Source organism: Cydia amplana, chromosome 19 (genome assembly GCF_948474715.1).
Source record: "Cydia amplana chromosome 19, ilCydAmpl1.1, whole genome shotgun sequence".
Lineage (NCBI taxonomy): Eukaryota > Metazoa > Arthropoda > Insecta > Lepidoptera > Tortricidae > Cydia > Cydia amplana.
Window position 1 is genome coordinate 11,759,327 of NC_086087.1, and position 18,856 is coordinate 11,778,182.

General features: G+C 39.2%; 2 protein-coding genes across 2 annotated transcripts in view; both read right to left on the reverse strand.

The window, feature by feature from the left end:
• Positions 1–414: 414 nt before the first annotated feature.
• LOC134656948 (apolipoprotein D-like) lies at positions 415–9,652 on the reverse strand. The gene is made up of 6 exons (XM_063512508.1): positions 9,494–9,652; positions 5,092–5,246; positions 4,407–4,474; positions 3,545–3,696; positions 2,862–3,039; positions 415–562 (listed from the first exon to the last, which is right to left on the reverse strand). Exons 1-6 carry the CDS (start codon positions 9,608–9,610, stop codon positions 429–431), a joined length of 804 nt encoding a protein of 267 aa, XP_063368578.1. The 5' UTR covers positions 9,611–9,652; the 3' UTR covers positions 415–428.
• A 5,202-nt stretch (positions 9,653–14,854) lies between these two features.
• LOC134656840 (lysosomal acid glucosylceramidase-like) overlaps positions 14,855–18,856 on the reverse strand; it is a 29,316-nt gene continuing 25,314 nt past the window's right edge. Inside the window, exons 11-12 of the mRNA XM_063512366.1 lie at positions 15,603–15,892; positions 14,855–14,982 (exon numbers count right to left, since the gene is read on the reverse strand). Coding sequence (XP_063368436.1) covers positions 14,871–14,982; positions 15,603–15,892 — 402 coding nt within the window. The 3' untranslated portion in view covers positions 14,855–14,870. The remainder of the gene's footprint in view (positions 14,983–15,602; positions 15,893–18,856) is intronic.

Genomic DNA, 18,856 nt, shown 5'->3' on the forward strand with positions numbered 1-18,856 from the left:
CTTTTTGGTACTAAAACTGATGTATGGAGTGAGCACTCTATTTTTTTCTCTATGCTACGGGTTCACAGTATCCACACTTATACTTATAATGTTAAGCTATCTATTGCAGTTCAGAAAGTTCCTATAAGTTCTCGGAAACTTTTGTATAACTTCACAGGAATCTTAAATTTCCCGAAATATTCAAGCCTCCTTGACGCTCGGTCCTAGTGATTCTTTTGTAAAAGGGGTCAAAATTCCTCTTAACTAAGGCCCACTTGCACCATTCTACTAACCCGGGGTTAACTGATTAACCCCGGGTTAGTGGGATGGGGCTAAGGCGCGAAAAAGTAAATTTCCATTTAAGAAAATTTTGAAAATGGATAATTTCCGAGAACTTTCCATGCGTTTTTTTAGAAACTTTCCGTCCGCACATCATTATAAGCCCGTCTTTAAGGCATCCACTCAGCGTCGGCGTCATAGTTCCTCGCCCCGCCGGCAGGTGGCTCTGTCAAATCCTCCTTGCTGCTCGCCACCTTGTGGTACACCTTCTTGCCGGCTTCTACTACGTATTCTACGCCGTCGGCTAGAACAAACATATACAGGGTGCCCGGTAATTAATGGACAACCTTCTAACCACCGACAGGGCACCTTAGGCTGGTCCAGAAAATGCACTTATAGGTCTAGTAAAAGTTTCGTGGTTTTCGAGATAATCGAACTTTTCTGTCTTTTAGCTAGCTCTTTTAGCTTTTCTGTCTGTAGCTAGCACCATACTTCAAATTTAGAAAAGTGCGATTATCTCGAAAACCACGAAAGTTTTACTAGACCTATAAGTGCATTTTCTGGACCAGCCTAAGGTGCCCTGTCGGTGGTTAGAAGGTTATCCATTAATTACCGGGCACCCTGTAGATACATATAGATACCTAATACAATTCAGTAGAGCGACTCTGACAACAATGTGTAAGCCCTGTAAGCCCATTTATAATATAAAAAATAAAATAAATAAGTTTTTGGCAAAAAAATAATTTTTGGTACAAGCTTTTATCGCTGACTGTATTTTTCTTACGACAGACAACTAATACTCATCGAGACAATTCTAAAAACCCCTAACACAATTAGGTTGCGTTGTTTCATCACAGAGTTCCTATGGCCACCTCCTGTCTCCACCATCAGATCAGTTCGACAGTACCATATTATTGTATTGTCATCAGAACTACATACAGCTGCCAATTTTCATGACGCTACGATCCTTGGAAGATGGTTAAATTAGTTACCTTAGATTCCATTACATTTTAGTTACATACAGTACAGGTCGACCTAATAAAAGCTTGTTAAAAAGTGTCTTAACAATTTTGAATGATTCACGGTTAGTTTCACGTCTTGACTGGGTCTATTAAATCCCATCAAAAACATTACATGTCCAAAGAGGCAATCCTCTCAACGTAATTCTTCTACTACAAAAAAGTATTGAGATGTTATGTGCTTATGTGAAACCAAGTCGGTTATTTTAGTCAGTGGCAGGGGGTATTAAAACCGTATCAATAAGATATCTTTAATGTTTAATACGTATAATGACTTGGCCATCGAGTGAGTGTGTCAGTGTCGAAATTAAGGAACTTTGATGTACAATAATTCTTAAACTAAAAGTTCAAATTGAATGTTTTTAAGCCCTATATGTCACTGAAAATTCAGGGTTCTAGCTTTAGCCAGCACAGGACGCCGAAAATGGCCTGAAGCGCTTCGAGAAAAGGATGTTACGGCCGTGCCTCTTTGTTTTGCTCGACTTGGCGGGGGCACTGCCGTGCCCCCAGATATGGAGCCTACTTAGCACCTGTCGGATATTACGCTATGGAATTCAAAATAGCTGAACATCATTATCTACCAAAAATGGAAATGAAGATACAAAGCCGGAAATATTTTAAATCACACTTAGATTTGTCACGGACGAGACACAATAGGCGTGTTCATACATTTTTCACGGTGTCACAATATAAATAAGTCTGAGCACATAACACAAAGCGCAAGAGGAATGAATTGGTTGTCTAGGAAAACTGGTTTGCCTATTGTCTACCGGGAATCATATTGCTAAGGCAACAGAGTTTAAAATCCAATGAGCTTTCAAGGCAAACATTTAGACAAAGAATAGACGTAGACTCTATTGTATTTATGTAATAAAGCTTGGCGGAAATGGATCAGACCAAAAGAGTTTGTTACCTAATTAAGTATGATTATCACGTTAAGCTTAAAGTGTCATTCAATAGAACTTACTAACTAATAACTATGTAAACAAACCGCCATACTAAAATTGACACTGAATGTCAATTTACTAGTAACTTTTGTTTACATAGTTAGCAAGTTCTATTGAATGACACTTTAGATGCTTAATTCTTAGATTTCTTAGAAACAGACACTGTTTTACATAATAGCCTGGTCATTACTTTGATTATTTCCTATATCACCACCAGTCTTTCGCACAGCTTCCCCGATGTTATGTGACGAGAATGTGCCAGGCTCGATGTTGATGTTGACGCCCTCAGTTTGACAAGGGTTATATTTTACCTATGACGCCGCCAGTCTTCCGCACAGCTTCCCCGATGTTATGTGACGAGAATGTGTCAGGCTCGATGTTGATGCTGACGCCCTCAGTTGACGAGGGTTATATTTTACCTATGACGCCGCCAGTCTTCCGCACAGCTTCCCCGATGTTGTGTGACGAGAATGTGTCAGGCTTGATGTTGATGCTGACGCCCTCAGTTTGACATGGGTTATATTTTACCTATGACGCCGCCAGTCTTCCGCACAGCTTCCCCAATGTTATGTGACGAGAATGTGTCGGGCTCGGAGTTGATGTTGACGCCCTCAGTTTGACAAGGGTTATATTTTACCTATGACGCCGCCAGTCTTCCGAACAGCTTCTCCGATGTTATGTGACGAGAATGTGTCGGGCTCGATGTTGATGTTGACGCCTTCCGTCGTGCCGTTGACGTGCTTTGGGCAGTTGGATTGCGAGATGATGGACAAGTCGTACGGGCTCACGTTGAAAGAGGACAGTTTGGTGCGCAACTGCGGACAAGATAAATTATTTGAGAAATTAAACTTTAGGTATCGACTCCGCGCCTTGCGAAACCCCTTCCCAGATACCCTAGTGGTGACCCCGACGTGATCCACTATAGGGGTATCTTGGAGTAGTAATAAGAAACGCTGAAGAAAATTAAGGAACGTGTAGGTATTCATAACAGAATCACGACCGGGAGATATCTAAGGAGATGCATTGGACCTTCCGTAGGCGCGCGGATTGCTGACAATGCTGACAAACCCTAATAGAAATAGAACTTATGGATAAGAAAAATGGAATTATGGATAAAATGGAATTGGGTTAAACTTTTTAAGGCTAATTAATTATGATTTATGATGGCAGGATGTGAATATGGTTTGTTGTGGTTTGTTTTCTATTCACGTCCTGGAGGTTGTCTGGGTCATTTTGGTGGCTATGGCGGATGATTTTTTGATCCAGTTAGTGGCACATGGGTATAGGTCATAGTTCTAACGAATACTCCAGAATACTAACCTTATCAACGTAGATCCTGTCGAGCTCCTTGGTACGCGAGAGGATGGTGGCTGACCGTCGGTGGCCGAACAAGATGCTTTGGCATGTAAATATGGCGGCATACGTATCGTAATCCGTCGCGAGGACCACGTAGCTCGCGGAGCCAGCCACGCCTGCAAACAATAAGGTTTTTTTAATATTACGTCGGTGGCAAACAAGAATACGGCCCGCCTGATGGTAAGCGGTCTCCGTAGCCTATGGCATGTAACTCCAGAGGTGTTAGATACATGCGCGTTGCCAAACCTAACTCCGCACACTGGTTGAGCTCTGGCAACCTTACTCACCGGCAGGAACACAACACTATGAGGTATTTATTATTTGTTGAAACCACATTAACGGCATAAGCTTTTATTTTTAAAAACATATATACAAAACGTAGCTGTATTAATTAATACACCCAGAACCTAATTAGGTCCTGTATAATAAGATTGTTTGTTGTTTATTTATTTATTTAAACTTTATTGCACAGTAAAGAATATACAGTGACAAAAGGCGCACTTAAAGCTACACGGCATTCTCTACCAGTCGACCTTTATTTTGTTTTCTTTATTTGTAATGTGCACGATTTCTATTTGTGTACCTTGCAGCAATTGGACAAGGGAAACCCAAGGACAGGTATAGGTAAATACGAATAATCTCTAATTAGCTATTAGGCTTGTTTGTTAATTGTTTTTTAATCCAAGTGAAAGGGGCAAATGTCTAGCCGATTGACCCAATATCAAATATTTTCAAGATTTCTGAAACGTAAACTATCCATGCATGTCTTTATAGTGATATACTAATATAATCAATACCTATTCAATAAAAACAACACAACACTTACTAAGTGGGAAGCGCACTTTCATCCGAGCTGGCACCGCAGGGTCGGGCACGGTCAGCACGCCAGTGTATCTGAAAATAATTATATATCTCGTTAGTTCGTTTTCTCTGGGTATTTGCAGCAATACAACGTCCATTGTAGAGTCTGTTTGGAAAAAGAAGAGTCGTGTAATGTATTGGGCCCCATACATTACACGACTCTTCTCTTTCCGCACAGACTCTAAGTACTTACTCATAATATTTGTCGTGAACAAGTTTACATTGTGTAATACAACCTTCATGTAATGAATGCATTAACTTTTTATAGGCCAAAGGTAGTTTGTGGAGTTCTTTTGGGAACTGGGAGGGAGTACATACTTAGGTACCTACAGCGTTTTTTAATCGCAATACATTTAGCCAACATTTAGCCCTGTGATAGCCGAGGTATGCTTAACCCCTGGAGCGCCCCAGAATTACCGTAGTATGGAACTCCTATACTAGTTACTAGCACACGTGTCTTGTTAGGGCGCTCCACGGGATAAACCACTGAGGCGCAAGGCCTCTCGGACCGTGAGACCGAAAGAGCGGTGCGGTATGCGGTATTAAGCGGCCTATGGATGCGTTTTCTTGCTTTGTAGAGGAAAGCGACTAGGAACCTACCCACCGAGCGGGTTCCCGGCACTCAACGTGTTATAATTAGTAGGACTAACCTGTAGTCATGCTTCAGCGGCGTAAGCCCCAACACGAGATGCTGCGAGACCTGCTCGAGCTCGTAAGTGCCGGGCTCCGAGGTCCTGGTGAAGTTGTATGTGATGCAGCTGGACCCGGTGGAGGTCTTCTGGATGACGTACCACACGCCGAGGAACTGGAATAGTGGGTAAGTCATTTTCTGTCTTTTTCAGGACTGGACGAATGCTGCTATACTAAAAAGCGGCCAAGTGCGAGTCGGACTGGCCCATGAAGGGTTCCGTATTTAGGCGATTTATGACGTATTAAAAAAAACTACTTACTAGATCTCGTTCAAACCAATTTTCGGTGGAAGTTTACACGGTAATGTACATCATATATTTTTTTTTAGTTTTATCATTCTGTTATTTTAGAAGTTACAGGGGGGGGGGGGACACACACACATTTTAACACTTTGGAAGTGTCTCTCGCGCAAACTATTCAGTTTAGAACAAAATGATATTAGAAACCTCAATATCATTTTTGAAGACCTATCCATAGATACCCCACACGTATAGGTTTGATGAAAAAAAAAATTTTTGAGTTTCAGTTCTAAGTATAGGGAACCCCAAAAATGTATTGTTTTTTTTTTCTATTTTTGTGTGAAAATCTTAATGCGGTTCACAGAATACATCTACTTACCAAGTTTCAACAGTATAGTTCTTATAGTTTCGGAGAAAAGTGACTGTGACATACACGGACAGACGGACAGACAGACAGACAGACATGACGAATCTATAAGGGTTCCGTTTTTTGCCATTTGGCTACGGAACCCTAATAAAGGCATAGATATAAGTATTGGCTGTAATAAAAAGGAGCTCGTAGATCACTTTAAACGAATAAGCTTATTTTATAAATAGGCTCTACTTATATAGTAAAAATGGTGGTGTCGTAAGATCCCCTACGGTATATGCCAAAAAATCCATTTAATGCCAAAAATGCCTTACAGCATTATGGAAAAGAGCTGATACTCTTCAAACTGCTGGATTGATTTTTATCAAACATAGCTAAGAATTACCGCAAGGAAACTCGCATTCACGTAAAATAAATGCATCAAAATCGGTACATCCGTTGGAGAACTACGATACCACAGACAGACATTGGTGTCAAACATTTAAGTATTAACCTTCTTTTTGCGTCGGGGGTTAAAAAGGTTACCAACAAAGAAGGTCAAAGATGTAAGATGTCAGTCAGTTAACAGCCAGTCTGAGATCTCCTCTGGCGGTCTAGCATGAGTTGCGTTCTGGCGCGCGAGTCCATACTTGAAGTCGCGCTAGATGTATGCTAAAGTCGCGCGCGAGAACGCAACTCCTGCAAGCAGGACTGAGCTAATGTAGGTAATGTTGGTACAGTCAGCGTCAAATACTTTGTAGCAGTCAAAGTGGCCAAATAGTTCGGTACAGTACACCATATATTTAGTATGGTGTGCCGAACTATTTGGCTACTTTGGTTGCTACAAAGTATTTGACGCTGACTGTATCTATAACCGCGGAGACCCTAGTCGAAGCTTGACTCATTGACAGTTACTTACATCTATCAAAAATCCAGTCGAGATTATTTCGGATAAGAACAACTATATACATTAAAAAGACACGGTTTCACGGTTATAAAGAGACGGTCAGTACGGCTACCATCAGTTTGGCACTGAGATAAACACCGTCGAGAACGTAATTTACTTTTTATACATCTCGTTTGCACTAATATGCGAGTACGAGCGAGATGTATAGAAAGTAAATTACGTTCTCGATGGCGTTTATGTCAGTGACAAACTGATGGTAGCCGTGGATGGATGGATCCAAAATAACATTGATTCAAAAACAAACAATGCGCTTTGTGAATGAAACAATGGTAGGTACTTATTCATTACGAGCAAGTTACAACACACGCGAATGCCAATGTAGCAAGAAAATGAGGATTTCGAAGACAAAAATGCCTTCGCTTTTCAATTATACCTATTACCATATACCATGCCTATTACTTATAGCGTTTTTAACAAGCTTTTATTAGGTCGACCTATATGTAACTATGTAATGGAATCTTGCAAGTTAAATTTGATCCACTTCCCTTCCCGGTTTCCGATTGAGCTGAAATTTTTCATACACATGTAAGTCGGGTGACAATGCAATATTATGGTACCATCGAGCTGATCTGATGATGGAGACAGGAGGTGGCCATAGGAACTCTGTGATGAAACAACGCAACCTAATTGTGTTAGGGGTTTTTAGAATTGTCTCGATGAATATTAGTTGTCTGTCGTAAGAAAAGTAGTCAGCGATAAAAGCTTGTACCAAAATGAAATTTTTGCCAAAAACTTATTATATCGAAAAGTGCTATGTAATGTGAGTGTTGATAACTAATACCTAACCTATGCCTATAATAATATGTCCGTCCCTTCCTACGTCTTATATTACTTTTAACAAGTAAGTAGGTATTAGTTAAACTAACTACGAGTATAGGTTACTCTGTAAGTACTCAATTAAACCTATTTCCTACCTATCCTAAAACCGTCAACATTTTCAAAATAAGTTCCATCATTTTCTGTGCTGAATAAAGTGGACCTACGTCATATGACATGACATGACCCATATTGTCTAAGCTCGTATAAAATTTATATTGTATATTCTTAGCTCGGACAATGCATTCTTTATGCACCCGATCAATGAGACACGCCTAAATTCAAACTGTTCTGAATAATAGACGTATTGAAATGAATCGACAGATAGAGACTATTGATAACACACAAAGCAAACTTGACCTCAGAGTCACTTTGGTCCAGATAAGAGCCCGTACCATGAGTCACTGACAGTGTCAAAACTGACATTTACGCTATCGAGAACGTAATTTACTTTCTATACATCTCGTTTGCACTAATATGCGAGTACTAGCGAGATGCATAGAAAGTAAATTACGTTCTCGATGGCGTTTATGTCAGTGTCAAACTGGTGGTAGTGGTACAGATAAGGATGACTCACATCGGAGCCGTTAACTTCGTCTTAAATAACTTTTACGTTCTTGGAAACTGTTAAGTGAAGATAAAATACTAACTACTTGAGTACCTAATCGGAGATAAGTAAACATAATGACGACTGCCTTTTAATAGTTATTTGTTTTACAAGGGGGCAAAGTTGTTGTTTAACCGCTCGTGCTAATATTGATACCCGAGCAAGCGAAAGATTCTTGAGCGCTGCGAGGGTTTCAAAGCACGAGGGTTAAACAAAATTTGCCCCCGAGTGAAACACAAAATTTTTCACCACACCAACCCGAAGCAAATATTATTAAATGTAAAATATCAAACAAAATCAAACGTAATCAAATCCAAATGAATGTTATTAAATATTTATCATCCAAAATCATCATTTAAAAGTCAATTCTACCAGCAAACATAAGAAAACAACTCAAAATTTCCATTTGATTACTTTGCCTCACATGTGAATAAAATGCAACTTTTCTATCAGTTTTTGAAGTGCAAAGTAAGCCTTTCCGTGGTGTGGTGAAAAATACTTTCACTAGAGTCCATAAAGAATAGTGTTGGAGGTTGTCATGCAGAGTTAGCTTGTTCCGATTCTACCGATGATTTATCCTGACCTGCTATCATGGTCGTATTTTTATCACCTGTCATGCCATGCGTCACTTTCGCACTTACATATTTGTTAGAACGTGACAGCCATGGTGACAAATGATAAAGAGCCAGCCATCTTAGCCCTACTGATTACGATATTTAATGTCGGGTCTATAAACTTTTGAAAACAGCCAACTGAAATGTATTAAATGAATATTAAATGAAGGTATTAGAAATTATGAATGTTATTTTGCGTGGTCGGCATTCCAGGTATTAATTACCTAATATGGGTGAGTTAAAGAGCCGCAAAGTCGCATGCGAGACTTGGTTTGCAGACTCGATCCTGACCTAATTTGAGGAAAATTTGAATTGACCGAGCGGAGCGAAGGTCTTCGTTTTCAGCTTGGACAAAAAATGCTTTCGCGTGGACATGTCCTCCTGCATTTTCAACCGATTCTCGAGAAATTTTGTGAACTGTGGCCCAATATTTACATACCTAGTCTTTTGTGTTTTATATTTATCAATTTAATCACACAATAGATTACCTATTGACTTGTAGATTGTTATATCTACCGTGTCATTGGGACATTCACTCTCTGATAGAGTAGCTATGTTGTCCTCGATTTCTAAGAATAAGTAGGTAAATATACCTAAGTAGGTAGTACCCAGTTATTTTTAACGGTGCAGAGCGGCAGTTTAACTTTATTGTTTACTTAAACTTATCAGGAACCCAACAACATATTCTCTTTTATGTACAGGCATTTTTAATGATCGTTTTAACACACACAGTTTACGTAAACTAAGTTTTTAATTTACCTACAACTGACCTTGTTCATTTCAAATCCTGGCATAGGCTCGACCACGGGACATTTCCCCAAGTGCATAGTATGACCCGCCGCACCACCACACAGGGCCACCACCAACAATCCCCAATACATCCTCATTCTTACGATCACACTGTCGATTCTACGACCTTACAGAACCGTCGAACGTCTTCGAAATTCAAATGAAAAACTTTTTAAAAACATACGACGGAGAAGACTGTCAAATAGTCGAGTAACGTCTTCCAAATTCGAATTCAGAACGTTCGAAACATACGACGATCGCGAGCCGGCGCAACGGACTGACTGGATCGGTCGCTCTACGGTCATTTAAACCGATCTCGAAGCGCGTGCAAAACCACGAATGTGCTATATAAACTAGTTCTGGAAATTTGTTTTTATTTTAGTTGTTTATTATAGCTATAATACGTATTGTTGTTGATTTAAATAAATTAAACGGTCAATAGCATGAATATGAGTTTCTTAGAACTTAATTAGTAGGCTTATTTTGTTTGTCACCCGTAACCGCTGTAAACTGTGACCAACTCAGACAAACTGCTAAACTATATTATTACTCACAGTTGTCACAATTAAAATTTAAGTAAGGGTAAACGAACCTGACTGCATTGATTCTTAACAGAGAATTGCAACATTTTTCGACTATTGTTGTTGTTGTTGTATATTGTTGCTGGCCACATGATTGTAGGATCTCTGCGAATTATATTGAATTGACCTACATATGTCCCTAGTTCTTATCTGCAAAACTTGTTTCCCAAAAGATAGGTCAATGACATTAAGTATTTTTTCAAGTACCTATATGTATAGGTATTCCTATTGAATGCTCTCCTATCTAACCTACCATAGCTATATGCTGATAACAATAACGACTACGTAACGACAGAAACAAAACTAAGCAGACCGCCTTTTGTTAATACCTACTGATAAAAACAAAAAATATCTTGTTTCGGAATTATGCTGCAGGCTGACCGAAATTCACTGCCACGGGCTAGACTCGAACTTGTGATCAAGGGATGGGGCTCGTTTCTCAAAAGCTTGTAACTTGTAATACAAGCGGATGTCACTTATTGACAGCTTTTGTTAGAAAGGGACTTCCACTTGTATTACAAGCTACAAGCTTTTTAGAAACGGGCCTCTTGTATCCCGGGCGGGTAAGTAAGTCTCGATCGGTGGCTCAGTTGGTAAGTGACCGACTGGTGTCCCGAAGTCGCGAGATCGCCCGGGGCAGTAGAATTCTCCATTTTTCCTTGATCATTGAGATTTTCGTACATCAGACGTTTTAAATGCTTAGCTTAAAAAAATTACGAATGAGATTTACCGGATTTATCCAATACCTTTAATAAAAAACGCGGTGAAATTACATGTCAAAGTGTCAAGCCTCGTCATGTCAAATGTCAGAAAATTAGGCCCTAATATAGGGCAATAATTGAGTCTATTGTGACTCCGATACCATTGTGATTAGTGGACGGACCCTATCCCTAAAGGTAAACAAGTATATGAATGACAACAATATAGATTTCAAGCTTATATTACCTCACTTCCTAACGTATTATCTGTACAAATGTGAAATGTATCATGTATGACACATTTGTATCTACGTATGTAAAGCATCAGTTTAGTCCATACAATGGACTTCCTACTGTTGACTTTGTGTTCAGTTAAGTAATGCGAGACAATGTTCGGTAGGTACCTACATTCTTTAAGGTGTTATTAGAACTTTCCGTTTTCAGGACATCTTGATAGGTGGCGAGAAAGGTATATGTTGCTACCCTCTGTCTCTCTGAGTAGCAATTTAGCAGAAAGTTAATAGAAAAGCTAATACTAACTGCGCGCGATAGCCGTTCTAACCTCTTTAATATGTTCTGATTAAAGAGGTTAGAACGGCTATCGCGCGCAGTTAGTATCGGAACCGGTGTCGCCGCTCGTTCCTCTCCACATTTCCACATTTCTCGCGCAACGGTAGTAAAAACTTGTGTGCCTGGTGAATGGATACGCCTCCTTTAGACAGATTTGATGTCTGGCTTCTTAATCTGAACGTTATTGTGGCGCAAAAGGCATGTTTACGTTTTTCGGTCAGCGCGGGCGAGTACTAGCATGCGAGCGTTTGCTCATAACCGGCGGCGACACGTACCCTGCTCGCATCGCCATTCTACTTGTTCTGTGAGCCTATCTAACGACCTAATCTCAACTCTGTTGGCTTTTGGACCATTTTGACGCATAGTCCAAATAACTGTCGTCACATTAGCTTTTAAGTATCGAGTCAATGTAATCCGACCAAAAACATTTTCATGTAAAATGTTGCCAAGACGAAACCTTAAGGCTCGCGCTGTCAAAAAGTTATCACTTATCAGATCTCTTGTAGAGCCAAGCTTCTAACTCTACAACTTCTATAAACCTTAACTTCACAAACTCTACACTTTAGTCGAAATACGTGACAGATATTTAATTGTTTGTTTTCCTTTTGTCACATTATAATAAACATTATAAGTTCATCATCTTTTCTGTAATTAATTACCTTGAATAAACCACTTATTTGTAGTTCATCATAAGTCATCATTATTATGTGCAAACAATTATTACAGAGATGTTTGGCTGACGCACACATTCGGTAGCCTACTTACTTAATTTAAAATAAATAATAAGTTTTCATACTTATTTGTATAATGTCTGATTTAATACATAGGTAAACGGGTTCCGTTCATACATATGAGTAATTTATTCTATGATTTTAATCATTTGCAGGTGCTAGAGGCTGTTAGGAAGAAGAGTGGGGCGCGTTGTCGAGGATGGAAATGGTATTAAGCAAAATATTAGATATATGATTATCTACTTATTTAATTTCCCTTTGAGGAACCCTAAATATGAATCACGCGCAGACAGTGCAAAGGTAAACAGCAACACCGCGTTTATGAATGACTAAGCTCACATCCGTCACAATTCTCGCCGTTGATAGCGGGTTCAGCAGAAACTGGCACATTCGCGGTGTTGAGCGCAAGGAAGGAGTAAGTCGATTTACTACTTATGACTCATAGTGAAGCCGTAGTGGTGGTAGAGTGGCGTCCTATTGGATGTTTGTGGACAACAGAGGCTGGTTTCTTTTGTTTCTTGAAGTGAAAACTTCTTTAGCGGCGCTGGGCACTTTTTGAGGTGGGGAAAAAATGTTAAACTCGCGACAGATTCGACAGATTGAAAATTCGTAAGACGGACACGTGACCTGATCGAAAAACTGTTACAATGTCATTGAGTTTTCACTTCTGCCGGCACTTCCGGAGTGCAACCGTTGTTGCTTGTTTTTAGTGTCACTTTATCTGCAAAACATTTGTACTTATTGGGATATCCTTTATTTTGAGGGTGTTTCCATCAGCTGCGATCGCCATACTAGGTGATGTGCGTCACTCGTATTTTGACGGTTCCGGATTCTGGGGCAACCTGACCAATTCTCAAAGGTCCTAACGCCTGAGCCAAAAGACTACATTAAGTACCTAAATCTCTTACCACCCATCCGCGACACAGCCAGTAGCTCCGTCAGCTCCATGACACATTTCTGTGATGACTAGGGTTTGCAATCCGGATCCGAAATGTATGAAATTATCCGGATCCGCGGATCTTCCCATACATTTCGGATCCGTCGTGCAAACCCTAGCGATGACGAATATTCTTGCGGGGCAACGCATAGTGTCAATAGGCGGTTCAAATGCGTCCAATACATCTCAATAAGATAACTTAGCTCGTAATAGAGCGTTTTTCCACGTGTCTCACGTCAGTACTACGATCTGTGGTACTACTTAGGTACTTAATGCCCGATTAACCAGTAAGCAAATTTGGGAATCCTATTTCGTGGCTATTATGTTGTTGTCTTACTTGTTGTTTTCTTTTTTTTTGTCACGAATAAATTCTCTATTCTATTGAAATTAAATTAGTTATTTAGATTTAGGATACCACGCCTAATGGGATCCCAAAATCTCAGGAATGTAATCTGATGGATGAGCCCGGAAAGACCATGGTCGATATATGCATATGCTAAGGGCATCATGTCTTAACCTTTCGTATGTGTATAAGCATCCTGAACAAATTATTAGTGAACCTTTTTACGTTTTTCTTGAGAACGATTTTTTCTGCTCTATATATATGCCAAGACCGAGGGTTGAAGTTGAACCCACATGTTTTGAGCACGACACACATACGAAATGTTAATTCAGTACCGCACATACCTACAGCACAATTAAAACTTGGTAGTCATGTTTATACGTACATTAAACATGAGTATCAAGTTTTAATCGGTCTAGCAGTGTCAGATGGTGTATTATACTTCATAAATGCGATATGGTCACCCGACCGCCGCATAATAGTAACATTAGCCGCTATTGACGCGACTACTGCGCTCTTCCTGCCGTCAATGTCATAGAGGGAGACCCCTTTATGGCTTGTGTTTTATGATTTTTTATAAATAAATCGTACTCAAGCGAGATGACAAAATAAAAACTTTTTACAAAAAAAAAACCGACTTCAAAAAGGATGAAATAAAATATTAGGTATCCTTTTTGAAGTCTATGCGTTAAATGTTTGAAGTCGGTGCCAAGCCAAGTAGTAACAATACCATGGAGATGCTTAAAACCCTCCCGCGTCCACCTAGTTGGCAATCATGCTCCGTGGACATAAAAGGCGCCTTTCTCGCAGCATGCCGTAAGTGCCGACCAGATTTTCGATTCACAATGAAACTTAGGTGTGCGTACAATGAAACAAGTCTTTCGCTTTTAGATATTTCAGCAATCTTATAACGATTCCTTATTTTGGAATCCTTTTAAATAACAAATTTCAGCCTACCACTATTTTCTCCTTTCCTTTCTCATTAATTGATTGAAAGGACATCCTTTCAATTAATACATACATATGTATTAATGTAACTTATTTATTACAACGTTTCAATGTTTATTAAGGATGTTTCATGGTAGACTATATATATTACATCTGTTTCACTGTAAAAATTAGAGTGTTTCATTGAAAACATGCACAAGTACACAATGAAACAAAAATCATTTTTCAAAAAAAGCTTTATAATACAGAAACTGTTAAAAATAAGTAGAAACCAAGAACGCCATATGATAGCCAAATAAATTGTTTATCTTCATACGAAATATCACACTCATAACTTTAAAAACACCAGAGATAGGAAGGCTTAAACTTTTAGTGTTTCATTGATCAACAACTAACCCTATACTTCTGAAAGATTTATGCCCTTATATAAAAGAAAAATCAGGAGACTTAAATCTACATACTTAATATTAAAATTTCGTGAGATTTGACGGAAACCACAATAAAAGTTAGTGTGGTAAAAGATGTTTATGTTTCACTCCGCTACGGCGTCCTACGATGAATTAGAAGGGGCCGGGAACTCTAGTGTCGTGACAGAAGCCTTCTCCAGAGCGAGAACGGTGTGTTCTTCGCCTAACTGTACGCGGATGTTGCGCGCGTTGCCCCTGCGCATGAAAAAAAAGTATAAATCTGACAAAATATCTAATGAACTGTACATATCAATCTGACAAAAAATATTTTTTTCTTGCAAAAATAAGAGGAGTAGAATTGTTAGATGAGTTTCTCCTAGATAGGATCATAAATAATTGTACCTATACAATGTCTCTAAGATATTAATAGGTCAAAATTACCTATTTTACCTTATTTTCAGTAGACTTTTTAATTTTAGCGTAAAGCTCTCTTCAAGTCTCTAGAGTTAGACCAAGAAAAGTCTGCGACGATTTTGACAACATACGCAGTGCAAGTACGGTACGTGTTATTTATACGTCATGATTTCATAGAAGTTTGACGTTTAAAATAACATTTGCACTGCGTGTGCTATCAAAATCGCTGCAGACTTTTCTGGGTCCTAATCTAACAATTTTAAAATGACTAGAGCTCAAACCGAACTCAGTCAGTTACGTGTAGTCAGCAGCAGAAGTTGCTAAGCGGGCGAGGTGTTCAAAATTACCTTGACGCGCTCTTATTCTCTTGACAAAAACGTCGCGTCAAGATCATTTTGAACACCTGACCCGCTTAGCAACTATTGCTGCTGACGTATCTCAAAACTTAAAAAAAACCTTACGTATTATGAAGAACGACAACAACAGTATTCCTCGGCGTCAAGAACGCGACGTGATCAACCGACTTCTCCAACAGACCCTTGTGTTCCTCGACCTCCAGTCTCACGGAACCCCTCGGGACCCACTTGGAGAAGTGCCCCATGGCATAGAACATGGGCTGCTTCACGAACTCGTCGCTCTCGGGGAACACGATGATTGGGGAGTCCACGAAGTTCTTGACCCAGTTTGGTCCGCCTTTTCTGTTTAGGCACAGGTTCCAGTCGATCCAGCCGACGAGGTTGTAGTTGAGATCCTGTGATAAACAGTTTCGTTTTCGCAACCAAGCGGGCACCAGGGTAGTGTTGAGTCGCTCACTCGTGAGGCACCTCATTTGTACCACTCATTTTGTTAATTTGTCGCAGTACTTCGTACCGCAAAAATGTCTTACTTCACTCCTCTATTCATTTTACTCATTTACTCGCGCGCATCACAAACACCTCTTGCCGCACAAATCATTCACACACTTCAAATTTCAAAAAACTCTTATCCGTTCAAATTCACTCGCGAGTCTCGCGACCCTCAAAACTCATACACTCCTCACAACTCGCAACAGAGTGCCTGGATCGCGCGAGGCGCTACGTGCTCGCCTGCTCGCCGACACTCAAAACTCAAATGTCTCAAATGAAGAAACGAGTAATGATCCACACTGTCAAAATCCCTGTCAAAACTTACCGATTCAGAAGCGTTAAAATCAGTATATCACGCCTACTTTGAAAGCATAGTTAGATACGGCATAGAAGTTTGGGGAAATAGCACACAAATAAATGAAATTTTATTACTACAGAAAAAAAGTTTAAGACTTATTGTTGGTTACTTTCCAGAAACGCATAGAGACCTTTTTGTAGAGTATAGAATCCTCACAGTAATAGCCCTGTACATATATCACATTTGTATTTATGTGTATAAAAATATTGACTCATTTAAACTCACATGTCAAGAAATGAATTACCCATTAAGGCGCAGAATGCAACTAGCACTACCGACGTCAAATTATACACATTTTAAAAATAGTATTTGTCGAGTATCATTAAATATTTTTAACGAACTAGATGATGACATAAAGACAGCTGAAAATCTCCAAATATTTAGTAAAAAACTAAAAACCATCTTGTGTGTAGGCCCTTTTACAGCCTAAACGAATATTATACTCGATTTTTTGATTAAATTATTTTACCCAATTTTAATTAATTTCATATTTTGACATAGTTTAAATCCTTCTTATTGATACGAATATTTTATGAAATTCTGGACCAAATTATAACTGTTTTGACAATCTCACTTTATTTATACTTACAATTAATTAAGCAATCTAATTTATTTGTTAACTGTTGGTAATGTTTTATTTCTGGATTTCTTCTTTGTTTGTTTTTGTTATTGTTATAATGTTTTTATTGTTGACTGATTGATTAAGTATTTATTTGATATTTTATTATTGTATTTGCATGGCTTTTGTCTATATTCGCAAATAAAGAACTGAATACTGAATACTGAATACTGAATACTGTCAACTGCCGAACTACAAACCTTATTGCAATGACAAAAGGTCCACTCACCGCCTCTCTGTGACATGAACCCCTCAAAAATCCTTTCAAAATGAAACAATGAATTAGAAATACCCAAAGAGGGAGTGAGACCGACACGCGACGTACTTCAATATCGCTTCGCGTCACCAACTCACCACCGAAAATACGTTAACAATTAAACACGAAAGACAACAAGCGTAAGCGCTGCAAGCTTTCATACATCTTGAAAAAATTGTCGCTGTTGGAATTAATGGAATAGTTGACGCTGAAAATATGCTAGTACCTCACCTCATTTGAAGTAAGACATTGTAACACCTCATTTTAGAAAATGAGGTACTCATACAAACTCATTTTAAATTGATGTCCTACCCATCACTACACCAGGGGCCCGTTTCTCAAAAGCTGGTACCTTGTAATACAAGCGGATGTCACTTTTTGACAGCTCTTGTCAGTGGCGGATTTCCCATAAGGCACAGTAGGCTCGAGCCTAGGGCGGCGAGATATTAGGGGCGGCAAATTGTGACAAAAAGTCACTGATGATAACAAGAAATAACTTAAAATTAGGCCAGGCAACGAATTCTCAAAAAAAAGGTATAGAGGGAATGCTTGGAACACAATTTTTGACTTCGTAACTTTGTTTGAACTAGTTAGGAGGTGAACATATCAAAAGTCCCCGGCCGTAGCCCTTGAGCCGGGGGAAGAGGGAGGTTTGAAGGTCCTATTTTTCAGTTTTTCGCTTATATCTCGGAAACGGTATACACCCACTTGCCAGAATTTCATTTGCCATAATTTCAATAATAGTCAACAGCTATTATATTGTTTCCCATAATTACATATGCAATACTTATTGTTTACTATATTAGTCACGTGCCAGAAACTTTGTTTCCCATAAAATCAATTTCAATAATATCATTTGTCATCATCATTGTAAGCCATAATTATCACTAGCCATAATAAAATTTGCCATTCAAATTGCTTACCAGAAAGTAGGTTAGGTTAGGTTAGAACTGTGACCTCCTACAAAATAAAACGGCTACCAGAAAGTAGGTTAGATTAGTTTAGAACTGCGAACAAGCGAGCGAGCGAAGCGAGCGAGCAAGACTTTCCGGGGCACTCCGACTCGGATAGGTTAGGTTCAGAAGCTCCGCTTCGCTCCGCTTCGCTTCGCTCCCGCCTTAGACTTCGATGTTAGGTCTTTTTTTTTGCGCGCCTTGCTCCGGCTCTTAGGGCGAACTGCGTAATCGTAATCGTATGGCAGAATTATAGTGACTAGATAGATTCGGGGAAAAACCATTATTTAGTATGGCGTTTAAATATTCCATTAAATAGTATTATTACAATTAATAATATGGACAACAACACGTATGGCACTCGTACGTTCTGGAATCTAATAATCGGGTAAACAAAGAGTATGTCACATCATTTTTATAGTAATCAAACAATTCGGGCAAATGAAATTCGGGCAAATAAAATTCGGGCATATGAGTATTATTTTATACAATTTTTGTACAAACAATAGACAACCGAAACGGTATACACCCACTTGCCAGAATTTCATTGTACTGATCTGACTGATGATTGTACAAAATGAAAGCTGATTAAATTTGCTACAAGTTTTATTTAGTACAGTTTTTCGATATCTTGAGGGCCCTCCACAGTTGTACGCGAATCGCGGCGCGAAGCCGCGAACGCGA